General features: G+C 53.0%; 1 protein-coding gene across 4 annotated transcripts in view; it reads right to left on the reverse strand.

Annotated features, from left to right (window-relative positions):
* Positions 1-4,049: 4,049 nt before the first annotated feature.
* ITGAL (integrin subunit alpha L) overlaps positions 4,050-15,981 on the reverse strand; it is a 41,982-nt gene continuing 30,050 nt past the window's right edge. For all 4 annotated transcript variants that reach the window (XM_019436316.2, XM_019436315.2, XM_019436318.2 and 1 more), the window contains 10 exons: positions 14,955-15,065; positions 14,553-14,632; positions 14,351-14,437; positions 12,738-12,813; positions 8,879-9,019; positions 8,603-8,659; positions 8,408-8,506; positions 7,898-7,993; positions 7,061-7,171; positions 4,050-5,430 (listed from right to left, as the gene is read on the reverse strand). In XM_019436316.2, the coding sequence (XP_019291861.2) occupies positions 5,257-5,430; positions 7,061-7,171; positions 7,898-7,993; positions 8,408-8,506; positions 8,603-8,659; positions 8,879-9,019; positions 12,738-12,813; positions 14,351-14,437; positions 14,553-14,632; positions 14,955-15,065 (1,032 nt within the window). In that variant the 3' untranslated portion in view covers positions 4,050-5,256. The remainder of the gene's footprint in view (positions 5,431-7,060; positions 7,172-7,897; positions 7,994-8,407; positions 8,507-8,602; positions 8,660-8,878; positions 9,020-12,737; positions 12,814-14,350; positions 14,438-14,552; positions 14,633-14,954; positions 15,066-15,981) is intronic.

The following is a 15,981-nucleotide window of genomic DNA, read 5'->3' on the forward strand; positions in this document are numbered from 1 at the left end:
AAATGAGTTTGCAGAACTGCTCAAAGTCACTGCATGGATAAGAGGCAGTGAGACATTCAGACCACGTCTGCCTGGCTCCATCGGCCCCCGGTGGCTCGGCCACGTAGGCAGGTGAGGAATCCTCGCTCTGTGAGGGCTCTCGGGCCTCGGAATCCTCACCTCACCCCCAGCCCCACGCCCGTCTATAGGGCCTTATAACTTGTCAGAAGCAAATAACTTCTCTGAGCACATTTCAGTTCAGCGTCTCCTGTTCTCCAAGGTTTAGAAGGAGACTTAGAGATTATGCGGTTCAATGCAGTTTGGTTGTGTTTAGTGTTTTTTTTTTTAAGTTTTAGTTTTGGAAGTGGGACATTATTTTTCAAGTAACATCTCTTGGTCTTTTAAAGACCTTTGTAAACTTTATGCCCATTCTTGTACAGACATCCTACCACACAGAACTTCAAATATTAAATATTCCACCTCCCCCATTTGATAGACTTCATATATGTACCTATATGTGTTAAATAGAACTGCATTTGACCACCTGACATATCACATTTATAGACATTTGTTTTAACATTTATTCCAGTTATACAATTTAATTTTCATATTTTGGAGTTGATTTTCTTTTTCAACTCCCAAACGTGTTTGTGGGCCACTGAAAGCTGGGAGGCCCCGGGCACGGTTCATTGATGAAGTAGCCTATATGCTATTTCCAGAACTTTAATATATTAAAGCAGATCAAATGACAGGGGGAGACTCAGCTGCTCCGCCCCTACCCCTCTCTTCCCCGTGAGAGCTCCTGAGGTACCTTCAGATCCCAGGTGGGGCAGGCCAAGCCCGGAAAGGGCACGCATCGTTCTCGAGGTCACGGTGAAGAACTAGGACTCCAATACTAGGCCGTTTGACCTGCAGTCCAGTGAGCCGCTTTTACCACATCATCCTGTACAACTAAACTATATTTTAATGTTTATTTATTTTGAGAGAGAGAGAGAGAGAGAGAATGCATGAGCAGGGGAGGAGCATAGAGAGAGGGAGAGAGAGAGAATCCCAAGCAGGCTCAGCACTGTCAGGGCAGAGCCCAAAGCGGGGCTTGATCCAATGAACTGAATGGTGAGATCGTGACCTGGAGCTGAAATCAAGAGTCGGATGCTTAACCGACTGAGCCAGCCAGGCGCCCCTAAACCATGTTTTAAAAAGTAATCTCGGGGCGCCTGGGTGGCTCAGTCGGTTAAGCGGCCGACTTCGGCTCAGGTCATGATCTCGCGGTCCGTGAGTTCGAGCCCCGCGTCGGGCTCTGTGCTGACAGCTCAGAGCCTGGAGCCTGCTTCAGATTCTGTGTCTCCCTCTCTCTCTGACCCTCCCCCGTTCATGCTCTGTCTCTCTCTGTCTCACAAATAAACGTTAAAAAAAAAATTAAAAAGTAATCTCTACGTCCAGTATGGAACTTGAACTCACAACTCCAAGATCAAGAGCCGCGTGCCCCACCAACGGAGCCAGCCAGGCGCCCCGCAATGAAACCATTCGTATCTACCACCTTTATCAAGCACTTAGGTGCTAGCAACAGCTTGCCAGTGTTATTTCGCGTTCACAACAGCTCTGAGGTCTATGCAGCTATGATTCCCATTTTACAGATGAAGAAATGAGTCCCAGAGAGGTTAGGTACTTGCCCTGTGCGGCTTAGTTACAAAGCAGCAGCGCCTGGACTCCAACCTAGGTCTGACTAGGTTTTGACTCTTTTCCCAAGGAGACCAAGATGCTACTTTCTCACTTTGTGCCATGAGTATAGTGTTTTCTAGAGGCGGCATGACATGTGATAATGTGTCATCATTCTGACAGCTTGCGGGGAACGTGGGCTGGGGTGTCCTGATGTTTTTACATTTTTCTCCCTTTTAATTTCTTAAAAAAATTTTTTTTAACATTTATTTATTTTTGAGACAGAGAGGGGGAGAGAGGGAGAGAGAGAGAGAGAGAGAGAGAGAGAGACAGAGCATGAGTGGGGGAGGGGCAGAGAGAGAGGGAGACACAGAGTCCAAAGCAGGCTTCAGGCTCTGAGCTGTCAGCACAGAGCCCAACGCGGGGCTCGAACTCACAGACTGTGAGATCATGACCCGAGCTGAAGTCGGACGCTTAACCGACTAAGCCACCCAGGCGCCCCTCTCCATTTTAATTTCTAATCGGATAAACACCGATAGATATAACCCATATAAACAAAAGCTCTTTGGGGATCTTTAATTTTTAAGAGTATAAAAGGGTTCTGAGACCAAAACACGTGAGGGCCACTGAATCAAACGCTTACTTGTGCCAGCCTTGGTGAGGGGTCAGTGTTGGTCACACATGTGAGTGAAGACTGAATCCTGCCTTTTAGAACCTCCTAGTCTTGAGAGAGGAGCCCACACAATCAGCGTTATGTGTTCCAATGAGGTATGTAAAGTGGAGATTAAATGGGTCATTTTGTCCAGGAGCTGAGGGGATGAAAAAAGCTGTGAAGTGCTTCGAAGTAGGAAGATTTTGTTTTATTTTTTACTTTTTAAAAACATTTTATTTATTTTATTTTTAATTTTTTAAACATTTATTCATTTTTTGATGAGAGAGACAGAGCACGAGTCGGGGAGGGGAAGAGAGAGAGGGAGACACAGAGTCGGAAGCGGGCTCCAGGCTCCGAACTGACAGCACAGAGCCCAACGCGGGGCTTGAACCCACGGACCGTGAGATCACGACGTGAGCTGAAGTCGGACGCTCAACTGACCGAGCCACCCAGGCGCCCCTAAAAATATTGTACTTTTAAGTAATCTCTACACCCAACATGGGGCTCGAACATACAACACCAAAATCAAGAGTTGCATGCTCTACCGACTGAGCCAGTCAGGCTCAGTAGGATTTTAAAGAATAGAGAAGAGGTGGAACTGGGCAAGGGGAACAGCACGTGCAAAGGCACAGAGGCAGGGAAGGACACATAGGTATTTGAGGACAGGAGCTGTTAAGCAAGTTGGGATATAGATTCCTGGGCATGACGAGGGCAGGTCTGTTCCTGAAATGAACCTCCCAGATTTTCTTGTTTCCAACCTTAGTGAAAATATTTACCTGTTGTTTGTGTGTCACAGAGTATCACTGAGGTGAGAGGATCCTCTCCATCACTCTCTAACCTGCTATCCTGCTTTTCTTCACAACACCCTCACCATCTGGAATCACGTTTCTACTTTAATTTTTTACGTTTATGTATTTTTGATAGACACAGAGAGACAGAGCACAAGTGGGGGAGGGGCAGAGAGAGAGAGAGGGAGACACAGAATCCAAAGCAGGCCCCAGGCTCCGAGCTGTCAGCTGAGAGCCCGACGCAGAGCTTGAACCCACAAACCGTGAGATCATGACCTGAGGTCGGACGCCCAACCGACTGAGCCACCCAGGCGCCCCACATTTCTACCTTATAACTGTTTTCCCAGCGGGGCGACGCTTCCTGAGGGCAGGGACTTCTCCCTGGTTTTCATCACCAGGCCCTCGGCACAGAACAGGGCCTGACACAAAGCTCTCAAGAATCAGTGGAAGCCGGTGGGCTTCTCGAGACCTAGAGATAATCTCATGTCTTTTTAGCAGTTTTGCCTTCCCTGGGACGCGGGCCTCACTTCTTCCTTTCTCAGGTCTTCCCTATGAGGAACCATGGGGCCGGACCAGAAGGGTGCTGCCGAAGCTGAAGAGGCAGGCAGGCTTTGAAAGACTGCTCCGGGCCTTGTGGGCTCAAGAATGTTCGCTTACTCTCCTGCAGGCAGAAGGGAGCCATCAAAGGTCACCGCTTGGAAGGTCAAATGTTGCTTCTCAGCTCCCATTGTTGGACCCAGAGCTGGCTTCAGAATTACTCCGTATTCTGCCCTACCCCACCCCCGCGCCCCCATCCTACTGACACAAGAGGGCAGCAGTGATGAGCCCCCATCCTTCCTAATGCTGCGGGCCTGGGGTCAGGCTCTACCAATTGTTGCTTAAAAAAAACAAAACCAAACCAGGGAGGGCCTATTCTCACACCTAAATGAATTGTCAGGGTCAGAATGTGCACTGGCATGAAAACATCGCACAACTGGACAGATTTTCACATTTATTGGGTACACATATGCAGGCACCGTGAGCCAGGTGGACAGCCGTGGCCTGCTCCCTTGAGCTCACAGCCTCCCAGCGGGGGCCGCAGCAGGGTGGGATGGAGTCCTGGTGGGGGCTGGGAGCAAGGAGGCAGGAGCCTGGGGAAGACCTTGAAGGGTGGAGATGCCAGGGGCCCATCCGAAACGCTTTCTCGATCTTTTCACGGGCGCTAGGTTCAGTGAAATCGTGTCAAGCGCCTACTGGGTCTGGCTCTGTGATGTCACCGAGGGATCCCAAGGTGAACATGACCTACCTATGGTCCCTACCCTCTCGGAGTTCGATGTTTAATTTGAGAGACAAATATTAAGTAACAGTGTGATCTGTACTGTGAGGGGCAAATGTAACACGGGAACCCACCTGGGTTGGGGTTGGGGGCGGCCCTGAGGCAGTTATACGCGAGCTGAGATCTGAAGGCTGAGAGAGTCAGCCAGGAAAAGGGCTGCAGAGGAATGTTCCAGGCAGAGGGAGCAGTCTGGGTGAAGGCGGTGAGACAGGAAGGAGCCTGGCTAGGGAGAAAGGCTGGTGTAATCGGAGCTTAGAAAGGGAGGCGGGGAGTCTCTGGAGGAGGCCAGGAAGGCAACAGGGGCCCAATTCTGCACGGGCATGTTAAGGCTATTTCGCAGATCGTGGAAGGCGTATTAAGGAACTTGGTCTGTAGCCAAAGAGCAGGGGGTTTGCGGCGGCCAAGTAGTGACACAGATCGGATTTGCTCTCTGGGGGCAGACCGGAAAGCTGACTGGACTCCAGGCAGGGGAGAGTGAAGGACGAGGTTCTGGGAGTCTGAGGCCTCTGGGGACGTCCAAGGGCAGGTGGGTGTGAGGGCCGGGAGGGTCACTAGGTCCTGAGATGACAGTTTTTCCAAATTTAGATCAGACAGTCTCTTCCAGGGGAGGATACTAAGAAGGGCTGGGGGAAGCCAGGACCAGCCGAGAATTACAAGGCCTCGCCTCCGTAGCCTTCCTGGCCCATCCCTCACCATGAACCTGCAAAGCAGGCCGGCAGGAGTGAGCTCCACGTGCAAGACAGCGAAACTGGGGCCTAGGTGGGGGCGGTGACTTGCCCGAAGACACGCAGTGAAACACAGGTAGAGGCAGAGTGGTACCAGGCCTCCCGAGTCCAGTCCTGGGCCCTCTGCATCGGGCCTGGGCCTCAGTCTTTGTCATTTCCATCCTGGGTCTCCTCCTCCTGGAGGGGCTCCAGGCAGCCCGGATCCCCACCCTCTTCCTTGGGCTCTGGTTGTCCAGAGTCTTCTCTAGGGATTCCATTCGAAGCTTCTACGGTAGCCTCCATCTTCTCCTTCAGGTTCCGTTTGAAGAAGCCGAGCTGTAGGAAGACAAAAATTGAGTGAGCCACGGTCCCCGGAACACTCTGGACGAGTCAGCCTCGGCAAAACATGAAAGCACCCTTAATGTTAATGAGTCACACATGCCACGGACGCGTGGTATCTGCCCCAGGGACAGGACGAGGGTCTCTGCCGCACCCAGCTCCTGGCAATATGTTAAAAAGCTGTACGTTTAATAGTGCGTTCTTTAGGCTCATCAAAATGTCACGGAGCAATATTTTAGGTGGGCGATTTGACCATATCCAGTGATACTATTAGCGAGAGCCTGCTCTCTGTTGAAAGGTCAAAACATGTATGTTCTTTGGCTCAGCCATTCCAGCTCCAGGAATTAATTTTTTTTTTTAAAGTTTGTTTATTTTGAGACAGAGAGAGAGAGAGAAAGCATGAGTGGGGTGGGGGAGGAGCAGAGAGAGGGGAGAGAGAGAGAATCCCAAGCAGGCTCTGTGCCATCAGTGCAAAGCCCGACGCGGGGCTCCAACATATGAACCATGAGATCATGACCTGAGCCGAAATCAAGAGTCAGACATTTGGGGCGCCCGGGTGGCTCAGTCGGTTAAGCGGCTGACTTCGGCTCAGGTCATGATCTCACGGCTTGTGAGTTCGAGCCCCGCGTCGGGCTCCGTGCTGACAGCTCGGAGTCTGGAGCCTGCTTCGGATTCTGTGTGTGTGTGTGTGTGTGTCTCTCTCTCTCTCTGCCCCTCCCCCGCTCATGCTCTGTCTCTCTCACTCTCAAAAATAAATAAACGTTTAAAAAAATTAAAAAAAATAATAATAAACATTAAAAAAATAAAAAAATAAAAAGGTGGGGCATCCAGACAGCAGCAAACCAGCCAAGTGAAAAAGCAAGAGGCAGGTCTGATTGTGCAACACACACAGAGACATCAAGATATAGTATCCAGTGGGAAATATAAGCTCCCAAGCAGTATATATGGAATTATTCCATTTGTGTTTTCTACACATATACATAGACACTGACTTCTCTCTTTTTCTCTTTCATGCTCATACATATACATATGTTTAAACAACAAAATTAGACCCTGGAAGAATAGAAACAAAATGGTTGCTAATGACAGCCCTCTGCGGGGTGCAACAGGGAGAAATTGATTTTCTGTGTTGTTTTCTGGAGTATTTGAGGTTTTCATGTGGAACAGCTGCCCTCCGGCACTATTCACCTGCCTGCTCCTTCTTCAAATCCCAACTCAAATGCCTCCTCTCCTGGGAGGGCTTCCCGGACTCCCCCAGCCTAAGTGAGGCTCCAGCACCCAGGCCCCTGAGTGGGGCCCTTAGCAGGTATGTTCCTGTCTGCCTCCCCCGTTTGACTGTGGGCTCCCCGAAGGCAATGTCTGTGGTACGTGCCCCTGTGTCCCACTGCCTGGCCCGTGATACGTGGGAAAACCCTCCTTCCCTAGATACCCAGTCCTGGCTCTGCCAGTGCTTAGTGGAGGCTGGGGGAAAGTCTCACTTGCTCTTTGGGCCTCAGGAGTCCTAACTACAGAAGGAGGGAGTAGGCTGAGGACGCTTTTAGCTTTAATGCTCCCTGATCTTGGTATTTTCTGCCCTTTCCCTAGCCTGGCTGTGTCAGCCAGGCCCATTACTCCCAGAAGCTCCCACCTTGTAGAGTACCCCGAGAATCACCAGGAACAACAATAGTCCCCCAGTGCTGCTCAGCACGTAGACGTAGAGCATGTCCTTCTCATATACGATGTCCACCTTCATGATGACCTGGAGGAGGGGGGGAAAGGGGACCGTAGGAAGAAGGCTTTTCCACCTTTAATATTCTTGTGAACGCCTAGGCCTTAGCAACTTCTGGTCGGGGTTGCTTCCTGACACTACCAGGCTCTGGCCCAGACACTTCCCTCCAGCGTGCACCCCCGTGCGGCCACCGGAGTGAACTGGCGAACTTGCACATGACCCACTGTCAGCCCTTAAATGGCTTCCCTTCGTCCCAGGATAAAATGCCAGAATCTCAGCTCAGCGTGCAAAGCCTCCAGAATCCGGCTTACGCTCACCTTGTTAGGCGCAGCGTCCCTTCTGCTGCTCTGAGCTTCCTGCTCTTCAACCTGCCTCGCCCACCCGCTCAACTGGGTGGCCTGGGCCCCGCGCTCGCGACCCACGCTGCTCGGAGCGCTTTCCCATCATGCGCAGAGTGGGTATGGGGTGGGTACCCTGGCTGAGCTGCCCGCAAGTTGACCTCCGCCCGACACATCTCAGACAGGTGACCTTGGGGGCTGCTTGGCCACCAGTGGTGGTGGGGAGCCCCGGGCATCCACCGAGGCCCTCGCCAAGGCTGACGGCTCTGATGGCCGGGAAGCTCTTCCCTGTGCCGAGCCTGGACCTCCCACGTGGCTGTCCCCCTTCTGGCTCTAGCTCTTCTAGCTTGACCCTGGGGCTCCTCAGATGCCCCTGCTGACCTCTGCTGCCGGGGCTTCTGAGGAGGCAGAGACATACCTGGGCCAGGGAGGCACTGCCGTCATACAGGTGGAAGTGCTTGCTGCTGTTGAAGGAGATGGAGAGAGAGCTACAGAGGCTGAGCATGGAGGAGGCCTGTGGGAGGGTGGGGGAGGGGTCAGGCCAGGGAGAACAAGGGCCGGGACCCACCAACGTCCACATCCCACCTCGACTCAGCGTAGAGAAGCTGAGGACCACGGGACCCAGTGGGGTGCGCCACGGCCACCGTGCTCTCTACCGTAGCGTCCTCACGGACCACTCCCCGCGGCTGGAAGGAAAGTTTTCCTACGGAGAACCCAGAAGAACCATCCGCAGGCCCGTGAACACAGCCGGGCGAGTTTCAAACAAATCATGGTTCTCTTTCATCCGCCACTATGTAAATATCAGGGCTTTTCATCAAGGTAGTAAAGAAAAAGGCAGGAAGACCAGGTGGTGGGGAAGCCCACCCTCGAGCCGTCGAGGTCCCCCCACGCCCTCTGGACCATGGCGTCTGCGGCCAGCGGGTGCTACCTTGATCTCCTCCACCAGCTCCATTGTCCCGATCACTTGGACGAGGATCTCCTGCTTGAACGTAAGTGGGCAGCGGAACTTGGCTCCGGGCAAACAAGGCTGCCAGGAATAGAGAGAGCAGCGGTCAGAGAGGCCCGTCTTCCCACCTACACTCTGCCGGCCCCGGCCCCGACCTCTGAGCCCGTGCCCCTGTACCTCAGCCACAGTGGGCAGCGTCTCCGGATCCTCACGGTGGCAGGTCACAGAAGGATCCTAGGAATGGTCTTCAGTTAGTCCAGAGCAGAGAGAGGACGCCGGCCCCTTAAGAACCTGGCTTCCTCCCCCACCTCCCCCGGCCTCCTGGGGTGTGGCATCTCCCACAGTTCAGTCCCACTGGCTCTTGGCGGATTCAGAACTCACTGAGCCCAATGGGATTCGTCCACCCTCACACCCTACACATCCGTCCCCCTTTAGGAGCTCCCCGCCACAGACCTGGGTGCGTTGCCCTCCTCTGGGCAGGATCTGCACAGTCCACTCGTGTTTGATGGGCCCCTTGCTGTGTGACTCTGGTACCCCGACCAAGGCCTCCAGGGGGGGCACGTTGTGGTCATAGGCAGAAGGCTGAATCGTCACCTAGGACAGAGGACGAGGGGCTGCAGAGCCCTAAATGCCAGCCGCCCCCCAACTGCCACTCCAGATGCCATTCTCACGGGCTGAGGCCTGAGAAGCCATGCTCTGTCGGGCTTCACCCGGCCCCTGTCCTCAAAGCCTTACAGCGTGGGCTACGGGTGCCTCCGTGCTTTCTCCCACGGGGCAGACCCTTGCACATCCAGCAACGTACTGCTCCAATATCATTTTTGAAGGTCTGGCTGATCCCCTCAGCGGCAGGCCGGCTCCCCCCGTGTGCATCTCCACTCGACTGCGTGCTTCCTGAGGGCAGCAGCTGTGGCTTATTTCGCTTGCAATTCCCTGCTGCTTGACACCCTACCTAGCATAGCAGGCCTCCCAGAAAGTCATTTTTTGAATGAATGACATTTAACAAGGATAGATGCAAAAATTATTTGCACGATGCAGGTTGCGAAAGCCTCCTTTTGGCAAGGGCCTTGGTTTAAGAAACATTTCCTGAGTACCTTTTATATGAAAGAGCCGGGGTGCCTGGGTGGCTCAGGCGGTTAAGCGTCTGACTCTTGGTTTTGGCTCAGGTCGTGATTCTGTGGCTCACGGGATCGAGCCCCACGTCAGGCTCCACTGCACAGTACAGACTCTGCTTGCGATTCTCTCCCCTCTCTCTTTGCCCCTCCCCAACTCGTGCTCTCTCTCTCTCTCAAAATCAATAGACAAACTTAAAAAAAAAAAAAAGAAGGAGCTATCTGTGCTAAGGCTGGAAGACCCAGATATGGACAAGAAAGTGACACAGAAATAGCACCGGTGAACGTCCCAGGGAGGTCAAGCAGGGAATCAGATGTCCAGTTTGAGAGGTTCTATCATTTATTCACTCAACAAACATTTGTGGACACTTGAAAAATATCAGTCAAATTAAATTGAAAAGGCCTAATGTCAGAGGCAGCGTTTGAATTTAACTGTGAAAGGTAGAGAGGAGTCAAACGGATAAAGACAGAGAAGGGCATCCAAAGAGAGAAAATGTAGCAGTTAGGGCAGCACCAGGGGAGTATGATGCGGCTGGAGGTGCGGTGCCTGGGGACAGAGATAGGAGGTACGTCTGGAAAGGAGACTCGGGATGAGACAGCGTGCCCGGAAGGCCTAAGGGCGAGAGATCAGGGGACCCTCGGCTAGGCAATGGGGAGTCATGGCAGGCAGCTGAGGGGGGGCGGGTGGCTCCAGGGAGACTCACTCACTGCAGCTCAGAATGGAAAGGAGTGGGAAAGGCAGGTTGAGGTCCACGCTGGGAGCCCGTGCCGACGGTCCAGTTGCAAGAAGACGAGGATCCGAGTCCGAGCAGGAGCGGGGGCAAAAGAGAGAAGAGAATACAGAACGGAAGCTGAAGAGGCAGGGGCCCCAGGCACAGAGGAGGGAGAAACTCCCCCAGGCTTGGAAGTTTTGCTTGAGGAAAAGGGTGCCTTCGAGGGATTCTCAGCAAACCGGAGGTGATGCTGGCTTAGGAGAAAATGATACATTTGGTTTAGAGCATGTTAAGACAAAGCATCAAGAGGAACCACTGCTCTCCTAGGTGTATATCCAAGAGTTTCTAAAACACGTCTGCATCAAAACTTGTACAGGAACGTTCGAGCAGCGTTGTCTGTAATAGCCAAAAAGTGGAAGCCACCCAGATACCCACCAGTTGATGCGTGGACAAATCAAACGCGGCCTACCTTGCCGTGGAATATTATCTGGCAATAAAAATGAATGAAATACTGGCACACGCTCCAATGTGGATGAACCTCGCAAACACTCTGCTAACTGAAAGAAGCCAGTCACCAAAGACCACATACTGCCAGGGGAGAGGGAGACCATGAGGAAGAAGACCCCGTGGCCCAGCTGTCAAGCTCTCACTGGATTACCATGCCTGTCCAGTTTACTATAAACCTGAGCTGACCTCCTGGTGGCAAAAAGGGCCTAATGGGACAGCTTCAGGCAAGAGAGAATGATCCCCGGGGTGCCTGGGTGGTTCAGACGATTAAGCCTCTGACTTTGGCTCAGGTCACGATCTCATAGTTTGTGAGTTTGAGCCCACATCGGGCTCTCTGCTGTCAGTGCAGTCTGCCTGGGATTCTCTCTCTCTCCGCCCCTCTCCCGCACTCTCTCCTTCTCTCTCAAAAATAAACAAACAGTAAGAAAAAAAGAGGGAGTGATCACCAAAGTCCCAGGCCATGTTGGGTTGTAGTTAAAACAGAGATCGTTAGGGGCTTTGGCAAGAGTGCCAAGAGGGGCTGCGTGGTGGGTCAGGCGGCAGGGAGCCAAATGCAGAGTTTAAGACGCTGATGGTGGTGAGATGGACAGAGGCATCTAGCCCCGACAGAGAGATGAATGGGGTGTGTGTATGTGTGAGGGGAGCTCAAAGGGTTTGAGATGGCTCCCTGAGGAATGGCACAAGAATGGAAGCAGGCTTCCACAGTAGCTTGGGAATGTCAAGGCCACAGCCCAACACCTGCCTCAGCTATTAACAACCTCCACTTCCTGGGCATCACGCCAAGCACTCCATGAGGAGTAAGCAACCCACTTAAGCCTCACGACACCTGGAAGTTCTCGTTCCAAACGCCATTTGTCACGGCGGGGAACAGAGGCATGGGTAGTCAAGCCCTTGGCCCAAGGTCACACAGAGCTCGAGTGGTAGAGTTGGGGTTTGGATCCAAGCCTGTCCAAGTCTTTCCCACTATTCTGGTGGTAAAAGGACTGGTCTGCCAACCTCCGTAGGGAACCCAGAGCCATCCCGCTGAGCAGCACTAGAAACCAACTCAACTGGCCATTCTCAATGCAAATGGGCATCTGACCTCCCTGAGGGCCACTCTCCTCCATTGTCATATCCAGGTGACATGACTGCAGCCTCTGTTCTAAGGGGGCTACCTGCCTGGGGTCCCTTTCCTGCTGGGTTCCTGCTCCAGCCTGCCCTGATACCAGTGCGGCCTTGGGTGAGACAGTTTCTCTTTGGGGCCTCAGTTTCCTCCCCAGAAAAACAAGAATGCTCTTGGCTTGGTCAATGCCTACTCCTCCTTAGAGTCCTTGAGCTTTAGACTCAGCGGCTGGCCTCCCTCTTCTTTGTTACCACAACAAAGATGTTATCACGGCCCCAAGCATATGGCGTGAGAAGTGACACATCGTTAACTTAGAGGTTAAATACGTGGATTTGGGTGTTCAAACATGTGCTTGAATCTGACCTTTCCTCCTTATGAGCTGTGTAACCTGGCAAGTTACTGGACCTCTCTGTGCTGTGGATTTCTCATCTGTAAAATGCGAGTGGCAACGCCTCTACCTCACGGGTTGGTGCTAGATCACAGGGGGGTCGCACATATAAAGCACCAGGCCCAGAACTTGGGTTGGGTGAGTGGTCAGGGGCTCTGATTTACTTATGGCTGCCCCAGCACCTAGCAAAGTATCTAAACTAGAACAGTGGCTCATTAAACGGGGGAATGAAAAACTAGGTTCTCTCTCAGAGCGCTTCTCCCAAGCGCTGCGATCCCACAGACCATCCGTCCGGGTGGTGGCGGAAAGGAGCTGCTGAGTGTGTCGCTACCGGAAGCGTGTGAGGCTCTACCGGAAGGATCACGGGATGAGGTGGAGGGCGCTGGGTTTGCTGAGGATGGGGCCGTGTCCCGCTGGTCTCTGCAGCCTCGGTCCCCAGGACGGGGCTGACAAATGTGTGGCCCAGAAGGGCCTTTTCACACGGGGCTCCTACCTCGTAGATGTGTTTGGCATGGCGGATCTTGGGACCCTTGGGGGTGAAGTTGACATACAGTGTGGAGTTTTCCTGGCTGTGGAGAGAGAAGAGCAGAAGTAGAAAGTGGAGATGTCGACAGCCCCGTTTCCAGAAGAGCAGGGTCCCCGGGCCAGGGGAAGCCTCTGCGCTGCCAGGCCCTGGGATAGCGCTCTCATAGGCATGACCCCCCCGTGACCCTTCCAGCGTTCTGCTGTTTCCCTTGGGAAGGTAAGGCTGGTGGGAGGGGTCAGTCTGTTGCCCCACGTCCTGCGGCAGCGGACGGGGCCGGAACCCAGGTGGATGTGCCTTTGGAGCTGCATTCTCCCTGCTCCGTGGGGTTCCCCGCCCCCCTTGAGGGTCTCCACTGTCCTCTGGGTTCTTCATCTCCTGCATAACAGCACAGCCTCTGGCTTCCTCTCCACCCCATCCTTCCAGGGACCTTCTTACGTCACTGTCTGATCCTGCCACCCACCTACTCAGAATCTGCCACTGGCTCCCTGCTGCCCACGAGGGTCGGGTCCAAAGCCTCCCATGTCCAGGCCTGCCCACTTCCCAGCCTGCCTGCTCACCAGGCCCCACGCATACCTGCCGTCCCCTGAGCCTGCACACTCCCTACTCCTCAAATCCACCCCACTGCTTGCTGCTTCCTTTGCCTGGGCTCTTCTTCCTGCTGGACCATCCTTCCTCCTCCTTGGCCCTTATCTGATGCCCTCATTCTCCAGACTCCAGTTCAAGCCCCTACCTCCTCCATGAACCCTTCCATCTCTCCTCAACCCACATCATCTTTCCTGGCTCTAATTTCACACGACACTTCAGACAATATCATTGTGTTTGGCATTTATGTTCAAAGCACCAGAGACGTTGGCTCGGTCACTGTCCCTGTCCTTCTCACTGAGCCAACCTGAAAAAGTTCCTCTGCTTTTCTGGCTTCGTCCTCTTTTCCGTAAATGAGAAAATCCAACTAGTGATCCCCATGGGTCACTCCTGTTATATATAACCTCCTGAGACTCACTGATTCTGTGTGCGTATGAGCTTGGCCTCTCCTACCGGACTAGGAGTTCTCTGTGGGCAAGAGCCACTGTGAACACCTTGTCCTAATCTCTTCCAGCATGTCTGACCCCCCAGGACGGGAGGGCATCCAGCACAGGGTTTTGGAGTTGGACCGACCCAAGTTCAGAGGGTTCATCAGTGCTTCCTAGCTGTACGCCTCTGGATGAGCTCCTCCCTTCTCTGATGATCCTGTTTGTTCATCAGTAAAGTGGAGAGAGGCGTGGCTGCCTCATGACACGTTGAAAGTGTTGAAAGCTTGGGGGGGCGGTGGAGGGAGCCCCAGCTGCACAGTGCAGCCGGCACAGCATGTGACATAAGGTCAGCACTCGTTGTGCCTTTTCTCCCATCAGTAAACCGCTGATCTGACTCAGAACTCTTAAAGGGCCTCCACTCTTGTGGGTGTTGAAAACCATCAGGGTTGTGGCTGGAATCAGTTCTAATTACTCCTGGCGGGGGGGGCCCTAGAGAAGGAGGGGGCTTTGAGGGAGGCCCTGGGAGGCTGAGGCGGGGAGGACAGCGCTGGCTGGCTGCTCAGGACTTACTCCTTGGTGAGGATGTTGATGGGATACAGGACTGGGATGCTGGTGGTGGCAGAGTTGTCCTCCAAGAGGTCTGAGTCCTCATTGTCACTGTTGGGGCGAGGCAGAGGGCAGTGTTAGGAAAAGGGCTTGGCCAGGGCCAGGCGGCAGTCTGAGAGCGAGCGGGGCAGGTACGCTGGCGGGGGTCCGGCGGGGGCCTGCTCACCAGTTCACACTGGCGTGCAGCTCGACAAAGTCCCCCCAGGAGCTGTTCAGCAGCTTGTGGAACATCACCTGGATGGCAACCTGGCAGGGGAGGAGAGGGGAATGAAGCACCTCACGGCCCCCACGCCCAACTGCTGTAATAATAGAGACCACTGTTACCCCTGAAAATGGTGCTTTATCCCCATTGCACAGATGAGGATACAAAGTTCCAAACGGTTAAGTCACGTGTGTAAGGTCATTCGTAACCCAACCCCAGGTTTGTCTGATTCCAAAGTCCAGGCTGTTGTTCCCGTTGGGGTCGGACCTGGGGTGAGTCCGTCTTTACCATCACCTGCACCCTTCCCTCCCCACATGAGCTCACAGCCCCTTGGTGGCTTGGTTCTTGGGGGCCTGAAGCACTCACCAAGGTGCCCGCTTTAAAGATCGGAGAGCTCACGTTGCAAGAGAGGGTCCTGGTCAGAAGCTTGGATTCTTGAGGAAGCTCCTCGCAGCTCACAGGTATCTGGCTGTGGGGCTGCATGTGAGAAAAGAAAGAACAAACTGAGTGGGCCAGGCCACCAACCCTTAGTGGGCCACCAACACTCTGGGGCCACGGTCCCTGGTAGGGACCCCAGCGGTGTCCCTACCAGGGCACATTCTCAGAGAGGTGGGGCCAAAGTTTAGTTCAAAGATGTTCACTGCACCAGTATTTATAATCATGAAAAACTAGAAGTGATCAAATAGTTCAAAGAGATAGGAATGGTTCCGTGTGTTGCACAATCACAGGAGAGGATACAGTGAGATTGTTAAAACGCTACTACATCCACACAGTCAGCAACCATTTTTATTTATTTTTTAAATGTTTATTTATTTTGAGAGAGAGAGAGAGAGAGAGCGAGGAAGGGGCAGAGAGACAGGCAGAGAGAATCTCCACATTGGCAGCACAGAGTCCGACACGGGGCTCCAACTCACGAACCGTGGGATCACGACCCGAGCGGAAATCGAGAGTCAGACACTTAACCAACTGAGCCCCCCAGGTGCCCCGTCGGCAACCTTTTTAAAAATGAGCTTGCTCCTGGGCTAAGCAGTATAAAACCAGTCATCTTCATCATCTGTGAGGACAGATTTCAGCCTCAGATAGGAAATGGAATTAGACAGGGAAATAGAGACTTGGGGAAGTTCAGTGACTTCCCCAAGTCCCACCACAGGGCAGAAATCTAGAAGAAATCTGAACACAGGTCTGTCTGACTCCAGATCTCAAGTTCTTAATCACTCTATTAGATGACCCTTCCGGAAGCATTTAATGTGTCTGTATAAAGAATAATTCAAATGTCCAACAGATGACCGGATAAACAAAATATGGTCTATCCATACAATGGAATATTGTTCAGTCTTAAAAAGAAAGGAAATTCACCCATGTTTTCACATGGATGAAACTCACAAGCACTATG

Source organism: Panthera pardus, unplaced genomic scaffold (assembly GCF_024362965.1).
Source record: "Panthera pardus isolate Hobbes unplaced genomic scaffold, ASM2436296v1 HiC_scaffold_5, whole genome shotgun sequence".
NCBI classification, from domain to species: Eukaryota; Metazoa; Chordata; class Mammalia; order Carnivora; family Felidae; genus Panthera; species Panthera pardus.